This window comes from Gorilla gorilla, chromosome 16 (assembly GCF_029281585.2).
Source record: "Gorilla gorilla gorilla isolate KB3781 chromosome 16, NHGRI_mGorGor1-v2.1_pri, whole genome shotgun sequence".
Lineage (NCBI taxonomy): Eukaryota > Metazoa > Chordata > Mammalia > Primates > Hominidae > Gorilla > Gorilla gorilla.
This window is the reverse complement of record NC_073240.2, coordinates 91441997-91462023: the sequence shown is the minus strand read 5'-3', so window position 1 is coordinate 91462023 and position 20027 is coordinate 91441997. Positions and strand designations below refer to the sequence as shown.

General features: G+C 51.1%; 3 protein-coding genes and 1 pseudogene across 8 annotated transcripts in view; 1 reads left to right on the top strand and 3 right to left on the bottom strand.

Annotated features, from left to right (window-relative positions):
• Positions 1–3855: 3855 nt before the first annotated feature.
• GDPGP1 (GDP-D-glucose phosphorylase 1) lies at positions 3856–13083 on the bottom strand. Its single transcript, XM_004056759.5, has 4 exons — positions 12940–13083; positions 12636–12710; positions 8654–8710; positions 3856–6297 (listed from the first exon to the last, which is right to left on the bottom strand). Exon 4 carries the CDS (start codon positions 6286–6288, stop codon positions 5131–5133), a length of 1158 nt encoding a protein of 385 aa, XP_004056807.3. The 5' UTR covers positions 6289–6297; positions 8654–8710; positions 12636–12710; positions 12940–13083; the 3' UTR covers positions 3856–5130.
• A 12-nt stretch (positions 13084–13095) lies between these two features.
• CIB1 (calcium and integrin binding 1) lies at positions 13096–16995 on the top strand. 2 transcript variants are annotated; one of them, XM_004056761.5, is made up of 7 exons: positions 13096–13394; positions 13527–13561; positions 14902–15010; positions 15722–15872; positions 16016–16134; positions 16223–16311; positions 16740–16995. In XM_004056761.5, exons 1-7 carry the CDS (start codon positions 13344–13346, stop codon positions 16759–16761), a joined length of 576 nt encoding a protein of 191 aa, XP_004056809.1. In that variant the 5' UTR covers positions 13096–13343; the 3' UTR covers positions 16762–16995. The 2 variants fall into 2 exon arrangements, with proteins under 2 accessions (XP_004056809.1, XP_055219077.1); XM_055363102.2 differs by having other exon boundaries at positions 13109–13394; positions 16713–16995.
• Positions 16996–17578: 583 nt separating this feature from the next.
• LOC109023456 (uncharacterized) lies at positions 17579–18262 on the bottom strand (annotated as a pseudogene).
• SEMA4B (semaphorin 4B) overlaps positions 17579–20027 on the bottom strand; it is a 44970-nt gene continuing 42521 nt past the window's right edge. For all 5 annotated transcript variants that reach the window (XM_063698843.1, XM_019010652.4, XM_063698844.1 and 2 more), the window contains 2 exons: positions 19595–19680; positions 17579–19333 (listed from right to left, as the gene is read on the bottom strand). In XM_063698843.1, the coding sequence (XP_063554913.1) occupies positions 18594–19333; positions 19595–19680 (826 nt within the window). In that variant the 3' untranslated portion in view covers positions 17579–18593. The remainder of the gene's footprint in view (positions 19334–19594; positions 19681–20027) is intronic.

Below are 20027 nucleotides of genomic sequence, written 5' to 3'. Positions count from 1 at the left end.
TCACGAGGTCAGGAGTTCGAGACCAGCCTGGCCAATATGGTGAACTCCTGTCTCTACTAAAAATACAAAAATTAGCTGGGCATGGTGGCGCACGCCTGTAGTCTCAGCTATTCAGGAGGCCTAGGCAGGAGAATTGCTTGAATCCAGGACGCAGAGGTTGCAGTGAGCCAAGATCGTGCCACTGCACTCCAGCCTGGATGACACAGTGAGACTCCGTCTCAAAAGAAAAAAAAAAGGAAAGAAAGAAATGGTCCTCCTGGAAATGTTCTGCAGTCCCTTGACTTCCAGGACACTCATTGCATCAACAAACAATTTAGTGTTCTAGGGACTGTTCTAGGACCTGGACCACCATTTCTTGCCTGAATTGCCACAATTCAGCAATTTTTTTTTTTTTTTTTTTTTTTTTTTTTGAGACAGAGTCTCACTCTGTTGCCCAGGCTGGAGTGCAATGGCTCAATCTCGGCTCACTGCACCCTCTGCCTCCCGGGTTCAAGTGATTCTCCTGTGTCAGCCTCCTGAGTAGCTGGGATTACAGGCATCTGCCACCACACGGGGCTAATTTTTGTATTTTCAGTAGAGACGGGGTTTCACCATGTTGGTCAGGCTGGTCTCAAACTCTTGACCTCAGGTGATCCACCCGCCTGGGTCTCCCAAAGTGCTGCTGGGATTACAGGTGTGAGCCACCGCACCTGGCCTCAGCAGTCTGTTAACTGGATTCCCTGATTCTATTCTTCACTCCATCCATCCTCCCCATTACAGCATAAGTATTCTTCCTCAAATGCAAAGCTGTTACTCAAATGCAAAGCTGTTACTCCACATTAAGTATTCTTCAAGGTTTCCCATTAGATCAAGTCTAAACCCTCTTAGTACATGAGGCCCTGCATGAAGAGTTCTGATTATCGTTTTTTGTTTTGTATTTTTTTTTTGAGATGGAGTCTCGCTCTGTCACCCAGGCTGGAGTGCAATGGCACGATCTTGGCTCACTGCAACCTCTGCCTCCTGGGTTGAAGCGATTCTTCCGCCTCAGCCTCCTGAGTAGCTAGGATTACAGGTGCATGCCACCATGCCCGGTTAATTTTTGTATTTTTGTAGAGACTGGGTTTCACCATGTTGGTCAGGCTGGTCTTGAATCCCTGACCTCCAGTGATCTGCCCGCCTCAGCCTCCCAAAGTGCTGGGATTACAGGAGTGTGCCACCGTGCCCGGCCTCTGCATGAAGAGTTAAGCAAAAACGTGGGGAGGTCCTGGGCTGGGTCAGCACTTCCTACCATACTCAAAGCCCAGGGCTCGGAGTACAAAGGGCCCCTACGTGTTTCCTACTCAGTAGAAAAAGCTGCAGTCCAAATGCCCTTCTTGAAGATTCACAAAGCATATAAATAGCTGAGAAATACCACCAGAAAGAAAACCCATTTTACTTTCCCCTTTTTATATGGAGAAACATATTTGAGTCAGGGAAGGCTTTCCTCTAAACATCAGTCCTAGGGAGAAACTGGGAAAATCCTGATATTTGGCTTATCACTTTGGACGCAAAATCCACTTTGCTGTAATGGTCATCCGAACTCCCTTCAGAGAGCAAGCAAGCAAAATTAAGTGTGATACTGGAGCTTATGCATGCAAAAGCTTGCAAAAAGTATTAAGGAAAAATTACTGCCGTTTACCAAAAATATGAGGGTGGTCAACATTTTCTGATAGATTGGTAAACTGTTTTTTTCTTTTTTTTTTTTTTTTGAGACAAAGTCTCTCTCTGCCGCCCAGGCTGGAGTGCAGTGGCGCGATCTCGGCTCACTGCCACCTCCGCCTCCCAGGTCAAAGCGATTCTCCTGCCTCAGCCTCCTGAGTAGCTGGGACTATAGATGTGCACCCACACCCAGCTAATTTGTGTGTTTTTAGTAGAGACAGGGTTTCACCATGTTGGCCAGACTGGTCTTGAACTACTGACCTTGTGATCCGCCTGCTTCAGCCTCCCAAAGTGCTGGGATTACAGGCGTGAGCCACCGCACCTGGCCTAAACTGTTTTTCTTATAAAATGGGTTATGGACGCATATTCTGCTTTATCACAGGGAGACTTTGTAACATCATTTGGGATGTAAAACCTCTAATGAAAACTGGAAACTAAGGCTTTATACAGGCCTAGGTATAGGGAGCCAACGACCTGAAGGCCTAAGCCAGGGCTAGGACCCACATTTTGGGAGGCAGAGAAATCAAAACCCCTCCTGGGTGAGCCCACTCAGACAGCAGCCAGAACCCACCTGTGTGAGCCCCCTTTCACCCTTACGCTGTGAAGAGGGACTCTCATTCCTTCAGGATGTTTGATGAAGGAGTGGTGGCGGTGATAATCTCTGTTGAGAGCTGGACCCAAGACTTTATTTATTTATTTATTTTGAGACTGAGTCTCGCACTATCACCCAGGCTGGAGTACAGTCGTGCAATCTCAGCTCACTGCAACCTCCGCCTCCTGGGTTCAAGTGATTCTCCTGCCTCAGCCTCCCAAGTAGATGGGATTACAGGTGCCCGCCACAACGCCTAATTTTTGTATTTTTAGTAGAGATGGGGTTTCACCATGTTGGCCAGGCTGGTCTCGAACTCCTGACAAGTGATTTCCCTGCCTCGGCTTCCCAAAGTGCTAGGATTAAAGGTGTGAGCCAACGTGCCCAGCCAACCCAAGACTTCTCTTACTTTTGCTGTATAACATTCAAGGGAGCTAAAAGGAAAATGAGATTTCACACCCACATACTCTCTTAGAATAGTGTCTACTGACTAGTTCCTCTGGAACCAGTGTGAAATGTCTGGAGAAACAGGACAGAACAAAGCAATGAGATAAAAAAAAATTTCCCACATTGACTCAGATGCAGACGGAGGAACAACGACTTAGCTTTGGATTTTGTGTCTACATCAAGAGGAGCTTCTAAAGTGCTTGGGAAAGACCCCAAGAGGGATGGCTGAGGCTCAGGGAGGGCAAACTGTTAAGGACAGCGCTACCCACCATGGGAACCACTGACTGGAGAGGCGGTCACAAGCACACATTGTCCCAGCTCATCTTCTGGTACCTGCCTGTGCTGCAGTCCCGACTCCAGCTGTCTGACCTTGAACAAAGTACAAACTGTCAGTCTCCATCCTGTTTTGAATGGGGGTATTAAGAAGACTCAGGCTGAATTGCTTGAACCCAGGAGGTGGAGGACACAGTGAGCCGAGATCATGCCACTGCACTCCAGCCTGGGCAACAGAGTGAAACTCTGATTCAAGAAAAAAAAAAACAAACTCAGGTCAGGTGCAGTGGCTCATGCCTGTAATCTCAGCACTTTGGGAGGCTGAGGTGGGAGGATCTTGAGGCCAGGAGTTCGAGACCAGCCTGGGCAACTTGGCAAGACGCTGTCTCTCCAAAAAAATAGCCGGGTGTGGTGGCGCATGCCTGTGGTCCCAGCTACTAGGGAGGCTGAGATGGGAGTATTGTCTGAGCCCAGGAGGCTGAAGCTGCAGTTAGCTGTCTTCATACCACTGCACTCCAGCCTGGGTGACAGTGACCCTGTGTCAAAAAAAAAAAAAAAAAAAAAAAAACACACAAAAAACCTGCACCAAGGTGTGGTGGCATCTTAGCACTCTGGGAGGCCGAGGTGGGAGGATTTCTTAAGGCCAGGAGTTTGACAGCAACCTGGGCAACACAGCAAGACCCTATCTCTACAAAAAATTTAAAAATTAGCCAGGTGTGATGGTGCACACCTATCGTCCCAGCTACTCAGGGGGCTGAGGTGGGAGGGTGGCTTGAGCCCAAGAGTTTGGGTCTGCAGTGAGCTGTGATTGCACCACTGCACCCCAGCCTTACAAAAAACAAAACAAAAAAAGACGTGCACCCGGAAAGTTGTGACAACACTGTGTTTTTACATCAGATGATGTCAGTGAAGAGCATTCAACTTGGTGTTGGGGGCTACAGGAAAGCTCAAGGTGGCAGGGAAAGTGAAGGAGTGGGGCATTTGGGTGGAGCAGGGCTAAATGGAAAGAAGGGACAAAGCAATAAAAATAAGTGGTGAGCAAAGGGGAATAAACAGAGAGGCTGAGAACAGAAGTGGCAGCTCAATACTGGAGGCACATGCACTATTACCTTGCTAACATTTGATATAAAAGGAAGACAAAATCCAAATGTAAAGTCAGGAGTGTGTAACTGTCACACACACTCCTTTTTAACACCCCTGGGGCTTGAACAAGAAGAACGGGGAGAGGTAGCAGATACATTCATGAAGTCTTACTCAGTAGAATTATTCCAGATTTTCTCCCCTTTAAAGAGACCATTATCAGCTCCCCTTTAAAGAGACCATTATCTTTCCCCCTTTAAGAGATCATTATCAGCTTTCTTCATCCTCCTTCTTAGGCTGAGACAGGTGAGAAGGCAGCCATGAAAATAAATGTCCAAATGACTATGATGGACAGTGCTCTGGAAAGGGACTCATCAGGTAGAAAATGAATAAATACATCCTGGCTGGGTGTGGTGGCTCACGCCTGTAATCCCAGCACTTTGGGAGGCCGAGGCAGGCGGATCACCTAAAGTCAGGAGTTCAAGACCAGCCTAGCCAACATGGTGAAACCCCTTCTCTTTTAAAAATACAAAAAAATTAGCCGGGTGTGGTGGCAGGAGCCTGTAGTCCCAGCTACTCGGGAGGCTGAGCCAGGAGGATCACTCGAACCCTAGAAGTGGAGGTTGCAGTGAGCCGAGATTGTGCCAGTGCACCCCAACCTAGGTGACAGAGCGAGACTCTGTCTCAAAAAAAAAAAAAAAAAAGAAACAGAAAAGAATCCAGGGGCTCACTCCTGTCATCTCAGTACTTTGGGAGGCCGAGGTGGGAGGATTGCTTCAGCCCAAGAGTTCAAGACCAGCCTGGGCAACATGGTGAAACCCTGTCTATATAAAAACATACAAAATCACCTAATCGTTAAAAAAAAAAAAAAAAAAGCCAGGTGTGTGGTGGTGCACACCTGTAGTCTTCAGCTACTCAAGAGGCTGAGGTGGGAGGATCACTTCAGCCCCAGAGGTCGAGGCTACAGTGAGCCAGGATCATACGACTACACTCTAGCCTGGGTGACAGAGTGAGACCCTATCTCAAAAGAAAAGAAAAAAAGAACATAAATACATCCAGAAGTATTATTGCTCTTCCTGGGACATCAGGGCCACCAGTGCTGCCTGTACCTCTTCTGCCTGGGATGGGGGCAGCCGACAGTCCTGAATGAGGGCCACAGCAGCTGCCTCTGTCAGGCTGCTGAAGTCTTGGGATGTTTTGACAGGGAGGTGCCCAGCCAGCTCACAGAGGGCAACATTGAAAGCCTCACCATCCTTTATCCCAAAGCTGGACTTCCGGGCCCAAAGAATTACTCGGACCCCTGTGAGGGTTGAGGAAGGTGATGTCTTTCCCGGCGGAGCTCCCCGGGTCACAAACAAGTTATGTGCAATCTCATGGTCAGTCAGATAATCAGTGGCCCGACATACCCTGCTTATCAAGGACTCCAAGTCAGGCCCTGGCCCACGAGTGTAAAAGAGGAAGCCAGGAGCTGGGAGGTCCTGGAGCAGATGCAAATGGCCTCCAGGGTCCAGGGACTCGCTTGGCGCCTGCTCCACGGGCAGTCTGTGGGCCAGGTAATAGCCATGCAGGTGGAGGTGGTTCACCGAGGCCAAGCCTCCCAGGCTGTTGAAGCCGACACGGAAGCCCGGGTGTAAGCTCAGCAGCACAGCCTCAATCCCTGCCCTCAGTGCACCCGGCAGCAGGCGCTGGGGGAGCTGGCGGGCAGGCTCAGGCACCAGCAGCACATGGCCCCACTCCAGGGGGCTGACGTTGATCACCACCAGGATGTCTTCTTGCAGTAGAGTCCCAGGGAGATCAGGCTCCCGGTGCAAACGGAAGAGGACTTCTCCGGGCCGGATCTTGTTGAAGTTGAACTGTACAGGGTCAAAAGCCTGCCTCACACTCTTGATGGTCTGCGGGGGCCTCCTCTGCACACCACGCTCCACATTCAGCTGAGCCACAAAACCCACAGCACCAGGGAGGATTTGGGTCTGTAGCTCCCGTAGACGGTAGCGAAACAGCCCCAGCTCCACCCGCTGCTTCCAGGCAGAGCAGAGTGCAGCATCAAAGGGAGATTGTGGCAGAGCATCCGGGATGCCAGGTGCATTCCTTGGCCACTGAATCCCTTCTGCCGTGAGATCCTTCTGCCCATAAACAAAGTCAGGAATGGTTTGCCCGTCCCAGTCCTCATTGTTTGGAGGCAGCAAATAGGAAGTTTCGTTTGAATCATGTGGAAGAGCCATAGAGCTGACCTGAAATAATCATAAAAGAGGAAAACACATGATGGTAACCCACCTCCAGAGATTGTCATTGTATTTATTTATTTATTTATTTATTTTTTTGAGATGGAGTCTCACTCTGTCACCCAGGCTGGAGTGCAGTGGCAGTGATCTTGGTTCACTGTAACCTCCGCCTCCTGGGTTCAAGCGGTTCTCCCGCCTCAGCCTCCTGGGCAGCTGGGGTTACAGGCAGGCACCACCATGCCCGGGTAATTTTTGTATTTTTAGTAGAGATGGTGTTTCACCATGTTGGCCAGGCTGGTCTTGAACTCCTGACCTCAGGTGATCCCTTTGCCTTGGCCTCCCAAAGTGCTGGGATTACAGGCATGAACCAACATGCCCAGCTTATTTATTTATTTTTATTTTTTTGAGACAGAGTCTCACTCTGTTGCCCAGGCTAGAGGGCAGTGGCGCGATCTTGGCTCACTGCAACCTCCACCTCCTGGGTTCAAGTGATTCTCATGCCTCAGCCTCCCAAGCAGCTGGAATTACAGGCACCTGCCACCAGGCCCAGCTAATTTTTGTATTTTTAGTAGAGGCAGGGTTTCACCACATTGGCCAGGCTGGTCTTGAAATCCTGACCTCCGGTGACCCTCCCCTCTCGGCCTCCCAAAGTGCTGGGATTACAGGCCTGAGCCACTGCACCTGGCCTATTTATTTATTTATTTATTTATCACTCTGTCACCCAGGCTGGAGTGCAATGGCGCTATCTTGGCTCACTGCAACCCCTACCTCCCAGGTTCAAGCGATTCTCCGGCCTCAGCCTCCCAAGTAGCTGGGATTATAGGAATGTGCCACCACAGCCAGCTAATTTTGTATTTTTGGTAGAGACAGGGTTTCACCATGTTGGTCTGGCTGGTCTTGAACTCCTGACCTCAGGTGATCCACCCACCTCGGCTTCCCAAAGTGCTGGGATTACAGGTGTGAGCCACTGCGCCCAGCCACGGCCTATTTTATTTTGAAACAGGTTCTCACTCTGTCACCCAGGCAGGAGTGCAGTGGTGCATACATGTCTCCCTGAAGCCTTGACCTCCCAGGCTCAAGGGATTCTTTCACCTCAGCATCCCAAGTATCTGGAACTACAGGCATGTGCCACCAGGCACTGCTGAGATCGCACCATTGCAGTCCAGCCTGGACAGTAAGAGTGAAACTCTGTCTCAAAAAAATAGATCGATAGATAGATAGATAGATATGGTTTGGCTATGTCTCCACCCAAATTTCATCTTGTGGTTCCTATAATCCCCACTTGTTGTGGGAGGGGCCCGGTGGAAAGTAATGGAATCATGGGGGCGGTCACCTCCATGCTGTTCTCGTGATAGTGAGTTCTCATGAGATCTGATGGTTTTATAAGAGGCTTTACCACCCTCTTTGCTCTGCACGTCTCCCTGCTGCTGCCATGTGAAGAAGGATGTGTTTGCTTCCCCTTCTGTCATGATTGTAAGTTTCCTGAGGCCTGTCCACCCTTGCGGAACTGTGAGTCAATAAAACCTCTTTCCTTTATAAATTACCCAGTCTTGGGTATTTCTTCACAGCAGTGTGAGAACAGACTAATACACACACACACACACACATATTTTATGTCTCATATAGATCAACTATTTTTTCTTTCTAAAAATTATATATATTGAGTAAATTTTTTTAATGGAGAAAAAATAAAGATAAAATATAACCCTTTGTTACAATGCCTAAGGAAAAATCACAATTTACGTTTAGCTTCATTTTCATACATAGATGGATCTTGACCTTTTAACCAATCTTCAGCTGTTGTTTATATAGGTTGTAGCTAGTTTCTATTATACACAATGTGGCAATGAACATCCTATACACTCACACACTCATCACTGAACATGTCATGTTTTTATTTTCCTTTAAAATAAAATTCTGGTATACCACTGGGTCAGAGTAGGTCCATGGCTCAGGTTTTGGTTTTACTTTGTTTTGTTTTGTTTTTGGTAGAGACAGGGCCTTGCTATGCTGTTCAGGTGGTCTCAAATTCCCACGGCTCAGATTTTTGATACACACCATCAAACTGCCCTCCAGAAAATCATACCTGAGTTCCAGTGTATGAGAGTGCTCAGGGTTTCAAAGATGACCACTTCTTTTGTGGGAAAAGCTTTTCCATGTTCCATAGTGATTCCAATTGGTCATGCATAGAAACATTTAGGTGAGGATGACACCAGTGTGTGTGTAAGTGCCCAGGGCCAACCTTTCAAGGGGGAAATTAGTGCCTGTCTTCATCTTCCCCTGGCTGCCTGGAGCCCTGGACCCAGCACTGTCAGGGAGAGGGGTCTGCCACTGGCCCAGATAGGATGTCAACAGGAGGCATTACCTTAGTAGAGTCACTTCAGTCCAAGTTTGGGTTCCTTCAGCTCTGCTGGTCCAGAAACTTCATGTTAATAAAACAGAAAGGAAACAAAACATATAAAAAATTACATATCAAAAGTCACGCTAAGTTTAATGAGTACTGAGGCTTAGTTTGCAAGATGAAAACGTCCTGGAGATTTGCCGCACAACATCGTGAATGTGCTTAACACGACTATACACTTAGAAATGGTTCAGATGGTCAATTTTTTTTTTTAAAGACAGAATCTCACTCTGTCAGCCAGGCTGCAGTGCAGTGGCACGATCTTAGCTCACTGCAACCTCCACCACCCAGGTTCAAGCGATTTTCATGCCTCAGCCTCCTGAGTAGCTGGGACTACAGGTGTATGTCACCACGCCCAGCTAATGTTTGTATTTTTAGGAAAGACCAGGTTTCACCATGTTGGCCAGGCTGGTCTCAAACTCCTGACCTCAGGTGATCCACCCACCTTGGCCTCCCAAAGTGCTGGGATTACAGGCGTGAGCCACCGCACCTGGCCAAAAATGTTTAAAAGTGAAGCTAATCCTTTGAGCTGGAGCTGCAAGGTAAAAGACAACAACAACAACAACAAAAAAAGTGAAGCTAAGCATAATTTTGATGATCAAATATAGTATCTTATTCTCACCTTACTGCAATGTCTGCCTCCTAGACTCAAGCAATCCATCCACCTCAGCCTCCCAAGTAGCTGGAACCACAGGCACGTGCCACCAGGCCTGACTAATGTAGTAGTATCTTATTCTAATAAAAGAGAATCTTATCTGACAGGTGAAAAAATTTAAAACGAGATAATAAAAATAATACAAAACCAAAAAGAGAAATAAAAGAGATAATCTTAGACATTTTTTCAAATAAGATATAAAGATGGCCAACAAGCACATTTGGGATGTTTAACGTCATTAATCAATAAAAGGCAAATCAAAATCACAATGAGGGGCTGGGTGCGGTGGCTCACACCTGTAATCCCTGGACCAGCACTTTGGGAGGCTGACACAGGTGAATCACGAGGTCAAGATACCGAAACCATCCTGGCCAACATGGTGAAACCCTGTCTCTACTAAAAATACAAAATTTAGCTGGGCATGGTGGTGGGCACACACCTGTAGTCCCAGCTACTTGGGAGGCTGAGGCAGGAGAATCACTTGAACCTGGGAGGTGGAGGTTGTGGTGAACTGAGGTGGTGCCACTGCATTCCAGCCTGGTGACAGAGCAAGACTCCATCTCAAAAAAAAAAAAGGGAAAAAAAGAAAATTACAATAAGGTCCGGGCATGGTGGCTCACGCCTGTAATCCCAGCACTTTGGGGGGCCAAGGTGGATGGATCACGAGGTCAGGAGTTCAAGACCAGCCTGCCCAATATGGTGAAACCCTGTCTCTACTAAAAATACAAAAAAATTAGCCAGGTGTGGTAGTGGGCGTCTGTAATCTCAGCTACTCGGGAGGCTAAGGCAGGAGAATCACTTGAATCTGGGAGGCAGAGGTTGCAGTGAGCTAAGATCGCACCACTGCACTCCAGCCTGGCGACAGAGTGAGGCTCTGTCTCAAAAAAATAAATAAAATAAAAAATAAAAGTATATCAGCAGCTCGGTTTTATCACTGTACCAAGAGTTGATCAGGTACAGGAGGGACAATATGCTAACCAGATTCACCAAGGACTACCAAATGATTCAGACTGCCCATTTAATAATCTACCATGAGAGGCTGGGCGTGGTGGCTCATGCCTGTAATCCTAGCACTTTAGGAGGCTGAGAGAGGCGGATCAAGAGATCAGGAGATCGAGACCATCCTGGCCGACATGGTGAAACCCCATCTCTACTAAAAAAAAATACAAAAATTAGCTGGGCGTGGTGGTGCACTCCTGTAATCCCAGCTACTCCGGAGGCTGAGGCAGGAGAATCACTTGAACCTGGGAGGCGGAGGTTGCAGTAAGCCAAGATCATACCACTGTACTCCAGCCTGGTGACAGAGTGAGACTCCATCTCACAAATAAAAATAATTTACAATGAGAAATGTGCCAAATGGCACAAAAGGTTCTTGCTGGCTGGTCAGTGTACAAAATGAATCAGGAAGCAAAATGAAAACCAAAGGTTGTTCCATGAAGGGTTCAGAGCCAAGTGAAGTGGCTGAGAGATCTAGATCACAGCTGGTCACCAGGCACAAAGCTGACTCTCATGTCTTCACTATAAAGAGATACTTATGGCTGGGTGCAGTGGCTCACGCCTGTAATCCTAGCACTTTGGGAGGCCAAGACAGGCGATCACCTGAGGTTGGGAGTTTGAGACCAGCCTGACCAACACGGAGAAACCCCGTCTCTACTAAAAATACAAAACTAGCTGAGTGTGGTGGCGCATGCCTGTAATCCCAGCTTCAGGAGGCTGAGGCAGGAGAATTGCTTGAACTCAGGAGGCGGAGGTTGCGGTGAGCTGAGATCATGCCATTGCACTCCAGCCTGGGCAACAAGAGTGAAACTCTGTCTCAAAAAAAAAAAAAAAAAAAAAAGACAGATACTTATTACCATGCAGTCCAGGTATTCGCCTTGGCTTGTAAGAGGCAAACAAGGTCTATTTAGTACAGGAGACATAATGACAGCTTCTTGCTTTTTGCCTAAGCTTTTACTAACAAAAGACTAACTCTTTCTTGGACAGAAAGAGCCTGCTATTAAGAGAAAAATGATCGGCCGGGCACGGTGGGTCACGCCTGTAATCCCAGCACTTTGGGAGGCCGAGGTGGGCGAATCACGAGGTCAGGAGATCGAGACCATCCTGGCTAACAGGGTGAAACCCCGTCTCTACCAAAAATACAAAAAAATTAGCCGGGCGTGGTGGCGGGTGCCTGTAGTCCCAGCTGCTTGGGGAGGCTAAGGTAGGAGAATGGTGTGAACCCAGGAGGCGGAGCTTGCAGTGAGCCGAGATTGTGCCACTGCACTCCAGCCTAGGCGACACAGCGAGACTCTGTCTCAAAAAAAAGAGAAAAATGATCAGGTTGGGATGGGCCTATACCCTAGTTTTTTTTTTTTTTTTTTTTTTTTTTTTTTTTGAGACAGAGTCTCACTCTGTTGCCCAGGCTGGACTGCAGTGGCACAATCTCCGCTCACTGCAACCTCCAGCTCCCAGGTTTAACCGTGTCTGGCTAATTTTTGTATTTTTAGTAGAGATGGGGTTTTGCCATGTTGGCCATGCTGGTCTTGAACTCCTGGCCTCAAGTGATCCGCCTGCTTCAGCCTCCCAAAGTGCTGAGATTACAGGCATGAGCCACCGCGCCTGGCCTTGAATATTTCTACAATGATGGAATGTACATGTTAATACAGTGGGTCTTATCAAACACATGCTGCCAAGGAGAGCACTGGGTATTCTTCCAGTGTAAAGTAGATTCCTAGGCAGTCTAGGAAGTCAGGAAAGGCTTCCCTGAGGATGAGATGGAAGAGGGACTGAGGGCCCAAAGTGGCTGAAACACAGAGAGCCAATAGGAGGAAGTCCAGTTACAGAGGGCCAGGATTTGGGTTTTTAACCATTTAATGGTTATAAACTAAGACTAACATGCTCAGATTTAGACTTTACAAAGATCAGCAAGTATAATGGATTGGAAGGATCAAGAATTAATCCCAGCCTGACCAACACAACCTCCACTTCCTCCTCCCAGCAGTTTGGAATCCTTACCTTTTGCAATAGTATACGTTCATTCATTTATTATGCATTCGATAATATTTACTGAGAGCCTAGTATGTGCCAAACATTATCCTAGAGGTTAAGAGGGGACAAGAGCAAAGGGTCAGCAGTCTAGGGGTGAGATGGAGTCAAAAGGACGGCAGGTCAGCTGGAATGATGAGAACAGCAGTGGAGAGCCTTTAAAAGTGCCTTGGACTGGACCGATTACCTTCTAAATGCCGGCGCCCGGAAAAATCACTAACACCCTTTGGACTTACGTATTTCCATCTTTGTAAAATGGGAACCTACCTTGCAAGGGATGTTGCAACAATCGAAGAAAACTATGCACAATGCTTGACATCCAGTGGGTCCTCAGTAAATAGCCTAAGAAGGAAGCAAGGTTATGGTTACTTCTGGAAGAGGTGGCTTGGGGGCTGCGACAGGTGCAGCGATTGCCTGATGATAACATCTAGAAAAGCCCTTGCTGGGCAGAGGGGCAGCCGACGACCCCCGCCACTCAGCGAGTCTCCAGGTTTCCCGGAAACGCTAGCTCCAGTGACTTCTCAGATGCCCCTATGGGACCCCACCCAGGGCTGCCGCCGCCACCACCTACTGCAGCCGAAGCGGATGCTCCTCGCGACTTTCCCCGCAGCCGCCGCCGGGGCCACAGCGAGGTCACGACGCCCGTGACGCATACGCAGCCAGCACGCACGCGCGCGGCGTGGCCCGCCCCCTCCCGCCCCGGAGGCGGGGCCGTGAGTCCCGGGCTCCGCCCCGGAGCGTCGGGCCCCTCCCCGGGCCCCGCCTCCAGCTCGCCTAGGACCGCTTGGAGCCGGCAGCTCGCCTGCCAAACTCAGCTGGGAACGCCTGGCAGCTTTTAGGAGGGGGCGGGCCCGGGGGTGGTGGCCCCAGGAGCGGTTGCCGCGGGGACCGGGCAGTGACGCGGCCCAAGGGCGGAAGTGAGAAAGTTGTCTGCGTCTCGAGGCGAGTTGGCGGAGCTGTGCGCGCGGCGGGGCGATGGGGGGCTCGGGCAGTCGCCTGTCCAAGGAGCTGCTGGCCGAGTACCAGGTGCGCGGGACGCCTGGCCCTAGGGAGCTCGCGTGCGGGCCTCTTCTCGGGAGCAGGGTCCGGGAGCTGGCTGCGGGGCGGCCGCGGCCTCCCCAGCGGTCCGCTAATCCCCGCTCTGGCTTTGCCTTCTAGGACTTGACGTTCCTGACGAAGCAGGAGATCCTCCTGTAAGTGCTGCCTTGAACCCTGCCTCCGACCCCGGGATCCTCTAGAGACAGCTTCGGGGGCGCTGTCCCGAGGGAGGGGCGGGGGCTGGCCTGAGGTCTGCAGAGGAGCGGGAGCTGGAGGCCGAGAGACCTAGCCCGGGCTGCGCCCTCCTGCCGGCACGGCCTCCCTGCCCTCGCCTGAGGCCCCAGCGTGGCACCGCGGAGCCACCTTACAGCCTCCAGGAAAAGTTCGGCGCTCTTTCACCCTGAGCTCCACTGGCTTCAGCACTGCCGAACTTCCTGCCCCAGTCCGGCAGGGGCCGACCTTGCCCAGTGGCTAAACTACAGAAGCCTTGGGGAGCCCGGCTCCTCCTCCCAACTTTACCTGAATAATACAGTAACCGTTATCGCTTTCTGAGCACTCACCATGTGCCAGGGACTGTGCTAAATGGTTGCCTGCATTACCTAATTTAATCTTTAGGAGAGAGGTACTGGACAATGAAACAGGTTCAGAAAGGTTTGGTAACTGCTTAAGACAACACTCTGAGTAAGTAGATTTGAACTTGGACTGGAAGCCCTTTTGCCAGATTTATGCAGGCCAGGTTCCTGTGGCAAAGATAAGCTCACGGGAAGGAGGTGGAGGCCGAGGAGGAGGACAGTTCAGTGTGGTTGCTAAAAAGGAGGCTTTGAGGGCAAGAGATCCCTGGAGTGAAGGTGAGAATGAGATTTTTGGTTTTGCTCTTTTCTCCGTTTTTTTTTTTTGTTTGTTTGTTTGTTTTTTTTTGAGACAGAGTCTCGCTCTGTCGCCCAGGCTGGAGTGCTGGGGCACGATCTTGGCTCACTGCAGCCTCTGCCTCCGGGTTCAAGTGATTCTCCTGCCTCAGCCTCCTGAGTAGCTGGGATTATAGGCACCCGCCACCATGCCCGGCTAATTTTTGTATTTTTAGTAGAGAAGGGGTTCACCATGTTGCTCAGACTGGTCTCAGACGCCTGACCTCAAATGCTCCGCCCGCCTTGGCCTCCCGAAGTGCTGGGATTACAGGTGTGAGCCACCGTGCCTGGCCAATTCTTTAGGGCCAACTTCTGGCTCCTTTCCCAACTTCTTCATCCCTTGGGGATCTCTAGAATCAGTGCCAAGCACATAGTAAATGCTCAGTAAACACTCATTGCAAGAATAGACTCCTAGGCTGTACTGCCTTGTGACATGTCCTTTTGCTTACTGTTGCCTGATGACTCGGAAGTTCTGTGTACGTGGTTTTAGCTCCTCACCTGGTTGATAATGAGCAGCAGGCAAGGAGTGGGAATGAACACACAGGGAGACCCATCGCTGAGAACACCGACAGTTCCCCTCTCTCTACCAGAGCCCACAGGCGGTTTTGTGAGCTGCTTCCCCAGGAGCAGCGGAGCGTGGAGTCGTCACTTCGGGCACAAGTGCCCTTCGAGCAGATTCTCAGCCTTCCAGAGCTCAAGGTGCAAGCGCTCCCCTCCTTTGACATCTCTTCCACCACTCCCTCCCTGCTAGACCCCCTAACTCCCTCTGCCACTAGCTTTGGGATCATGGGGTCACTGGTCCCCATTCTGGTCATTTTTCTGCTTAGTTCTAATTTTCTAGGGGCAAGGACTTTACCAAAATCACCTGGCAGAATTATCTAGAATGGTGCTTTTCAAATGGGGATTCTAGAACATAATCTTGGAATTTCAAAGAAGTTTTGTCCCTTAAGAGGAGTTGAGTTACCTTATTAGAGTTTGAGGAACCGTGTTCTAGAGGCTGATTGCCACTCTGTAGGGCTGCTACAAAATTTCTGTGCAAAGGGCCTGGCCCAGTGCCTGTAACACAATAGCTGTTCAATTAAATATTTGTGTTTTAAAATAACCAGCCCATCTCGTTCCCTTTGTTTAGGATGACTTCTTCTTCCCTCTCTGCCCACACTTATGTTGTATGTGACCTGCCTTTGGGTTAAACACTTGACTCCCAGGAAGCCATCTTAGTCCCTTCCCCAACTGGGTCAGTTTGCTTTCCTGTGCCCCCACTGCCCTCCATGTTGGCCCCAAAGCACTGATTATTCACCCCCACGAGCCTGAGCTCCCTGGTGGTGGTCCTGTGACCTGCTCTCTCAAGTTTCTGGTAGGCTTTAATGAGTGTGTGACCTGGGCCACGTCCTGTGGCGTTTGTTCTCCTAGGCCAACCCCTTCAAGGAGCGAATCTGCAGGGTCTTCTCCACATCCCCAGCCAAAGACAGCCTTAGCTTTGAGGACTTCCTGGATCTCCTCAGTGTGTTCAGTGACACAGCCACGCCGGACATCAAGTCCCATTATGCCTTCCGCATCTTCGGTGAGAACCAGGAGCGGCCCGGCAGGACACCACCCCTTCCCACGTGGGCTTTGTGGTGGCCCTGCTTGGGAAATGGGCGCCGTTTGGGGAACCTCAGAGCCCCTCCCAACCGTGTCTTTTGGCTTCCTGTGTCTGCTCTCTAGACTTTGATGATGACGGAACCTTGAACAGAGAAGACCTGAGCCGGCTGGTGAACTGCCTCACAGGAGAGGGCGAGGACACACGGCTTAGCGCGTCTGAGATGAAGCAGCTCATCGACAATGTGAGCAGCTGAGCAGGCCCTGCCCCAGCTGGGCCTGGGAGCGGGAGGGAGGGGTTGGGGCTCTGGCCTGAAGCTCTCCCTTTCCCAGATCCTGGAGGAGTCTGACATTGACAGGGATGGAACCATCAACCTCTCTGAGTTCCAGCACGTCATCTCCCGTTCTCCGGACTTTGCCAGGTATGACAGTGGTCCCCCTTCATTCTGGGTACCTGCAGGTTCCGACCTGCTGCCTCTGGGCCTAGGGCATGGCTACAGGAGGTGGTGCCAGGGTGAGAGAAAGCCCCAGTCCCCACACACAGGGCCGGCTAAGCTGGCAGTCTCGCCCCAGGCAAGGGCAACCCTCCTTGTCAAGACCTCTCCCCTTCCCACTGCCATTGTCATTGCTCTGTGTTTGTACTAATTAGTAATAAAGGTTTAGAAGCTCTGACCCTGTGTGTGGGTCCAGAAAGCTCCCTCTGGATGTCTCGGGGAGTTCTTCCAGAGGGGGCTGACACACGGAACATAGCCCGTTCCAAAGAAGGGTCTAAAGGGAGAAGGGGGCAAGTTTGGGCTTAGTCCCTACCCTCCTCTTCCAGCAGAAAACGCACCACTTTTCTCTTGTTCAGCTCCTTTAAGATTGTCCTGTGACAGCAGCCCCAGCGTGTGTCCTGGCACCCTGTCCAAGAACCTTTCTACTGCTGAGCTGTGGCCAAGGTCAAGCCTGTGTTGCCAGTGCGGGCCAAGCTGGCCCAGCCTGGAGCTGGCACTGTGCAGCCTCACCCCGGGCAGGGGCGGCCCTCGTTGTCAGGGCCTCTCCTCACTGCTGCTGTCATTGCTCCATTTGTGTTTGTACTTATCAGTAATAAAGGTTTAGAAGTTTGACCCTATGTGTGACATGAGATACACTGGTATGAGGAAGGACTGGACTTCTCTTCTGAGAGCCTTCAATCATCCTAGGAATAAGCAGCATATCGAGCAGAGGCCAGCGGGAAGTCAAGCCGCACCCACGCTGGCTGTCCCCGTGGAAGGGTGTAGGATGAAGGGGCAGCAGGAGGTGTGGTACTCGCCTGTATCCTGATTGGGGTGGTGGTTAGATGAGTCTCTGCATGCGTCAAAATGTAAAGAACCGTACATCAGTAAAGTCTATTTTACTGCATGATTTGAAGAATTAAAAACTTTAATAAAGGGCCCCCATCCCATCCCATCCCTTGTGTCCCTACCCTTGCTAAACTGAATTGGGGATGCAGAATAAAGGGGTTGAGGTAAACACAATGAACCCCCTGCCTCTGCCTATCAGTGCGTTAAGCTCCCCACCTCAGAGCCGCCCCACAGGGAGATGTTGCTGACCAGGCTAGGCCGACTCTGGCTCACTTGACCCTGCAAAGAGGAGGTTCAGAACCTCTCAGAACTCAGAAGACTAGACCTACCTCAAAAAGCAACTGTCCTTGAAGAGGAAGAGCCAGGATTAAACAATAATTCTTCAGACTTTATTAAAAAATGACGTAAAGTGCATCTTATTAAAAAATATATAAAAACCACATAAATTCAGGGCCTCTGTGCTGGGCAGTGTTGATATCCCTTAGAGTGGAGGAAGGTGAGGGATGGAGGGTGAATTGGGCACGGGGGAGAGGACCAGGGTACAGTTAGTTCCTCGTGTTTGAGTTCAAAGATGGAGCGAGGGTGGATATGGTGGGAAGGGACACACGGGTTCTCACGCAACAATGGAGGAAGGCAGGCAAGTCTCTTCCTTGAATTCTGAGGGAAAGGCGTACATTGTCACTAAATCTCTCCTGAGCTCACGCTGTCCTCTCGTGTGGCCACAGCCTGATACAGGCTGGAAAGGTCCAGGAGTTGGGTCCGAGCCCAGGACCTGGTGAGGGCCGCAGTGCCAACCTAGCCCTCTGGTCCCTGAGGTGGTGGGATGATGGCAGCAACAACTACATCCTCGGCTGGCTGGCAAGGCAGAACGCACGGAGCCCAAGCTGGTCCTGAATCTGCAGTGAGACAGGGCAGCCGGTGGCAGCAGGATAAGGTGGAAGGTGAAGAGGCCAGTTGGTGAGGGTTTCCAACTCTGTCTCAAACAACCACTTTGGATGCATCCCCAGCACCCCTGGGAGGCCATGAACTGGAGCAGCCGTGTGTGCTGCATTCCATGCTATCTCTTCCCTCTCACTCTAGTTTCACATTTTGAATTGTTTTTTAAACAAAGGGCTCAGTTTACATAAGGAGCACTGTTCCACCAACCTAGGCAGGCCCCCATATTTGGCCAGGACCTCTGGGGCCATGGCTGTTTGGGTGTCTGGGTGGTAGGAGCCTCGCTACTTGGCTGGAGAGCAGCAGGCCAGCTGGCTCCAAGGCTCCCAAGGGCTGGGCACCACGGTCGTGTTCCACGAAGAGCAGAGCGGAGGGGAGGTCCAGTTGACCCTCTCCGAGCATTCACAGCCCCTGAAGCCAGGGCAGCGTCCTCTGGAAGTCAGCTCTCACACCACAGAGTCACGGATCTCCGAGCCAAGGCGTACCCGGGGCCGGGGGCACACTGGGGATACCTCCACGAAGCTGTCTTGGATGCTGAGTGGCCTCTTCTCTGACTCAGTGAAGACTCGGGCCCCCGGGGGGCTGTCTGACAGGGCCTGGTACCCTCGGTGATCGAGTGGGGTGCTAGGGGGGCCTAGGCCGTTGAGTGGGCGGGTCTCGGGGGGCAGCACCACAGGGCAGGTCTTGGGGTGCACGCTGGCACATTCCCCCTGCTTCAGAAAGACTTTCATGCTGTTCCGGTGCCGGTAGAGCAAGAATAAAACTGGGAACAGCACGGCCAGCACAAAGAGCGTGCACATCACCAGGAACTCCTTCCAGTAGGACCTGTCTGCACCCCAGCTGGCCTTGCCACCAGCTGGTGCACTCACACGTGATGTGCTGATAATGACGGGTACACTGCCACCCTCATCTGTTTGGTCTGCCACCCCGTCCTCTACCACCTCTGGGCAGTAGCTGGCTACCAGTTGCTGGAAGCCCTCCTCTAGTGACCAGCACTGGAACTCCCCCAGCTGTTGGGTGCCCACCAGCAGCAGGTCCCCAGTGGGTAGCACGTGGCAGGAGGCCGAGGCATTGACGGGGGCCCCGTTGCGTAGCCAGAGTCGGGTCGCCAGGTTGGAGAGGAGCGGGCAGGCCAAAGTGTTCACTGTGTTGGGCTGGAACTGGACTTGCTCACATGGCTTCTCCCCTGTAGGCAGAAAAGGCATGGGGTAGGGGGGTGCCAGCGTCCACAGTAGCTCCAAGCTCCCCTGCCTCCCTCAGGGCTATGCCCCTGGTGCCACGATGGGCAATTCCGGGGACCCCTGGGACTGAGTCTTCCTGAGGACCTGCTTACAGGGGTAGGGGGCAAGGAAGTGAGGAAAGGCATTTACAACATCTGTGCCTGGGGGAGCCTTCCAAGCACACTTGTCCCCACCTCTCTCCTCCACCTTTTGAGGGGGCACCTCACCTGTTGGTACAAAAGACGGGGACACAACCGAAGACACGCTGCAAAGGTCCTTGGCACTGGCTCCCTCAATGTCCTGGATCCACGGCCTGAGGGCCAGAGAGGATTCTGGGATTGGCCAGGAAGTCCCCTGAGCTCACATTCCCTCACCCCTCACTGCAGACTTGGGCCTGGGCAAGGGCCTTTCCTGAGCTGATTCCCCACCCACAGGAGTCAGCATCTCCTCTGTCTACACATCATTTCAAGTCAAAGCTAAGATAACACTTCCCTTAATTACATAAACAGTATGTACCCTCAGTGGCCGGGCACGGTGGCTCACGCCTGTAATCCCAGCACTTTGGGAGGCCAAGGCCGGTAGATCGCTTGAGCCCAGGAGTTCAAGACAACCTGGGCAACATAGCGAGACCCCATGTCTACAAAAAACAGAAAAATTAGC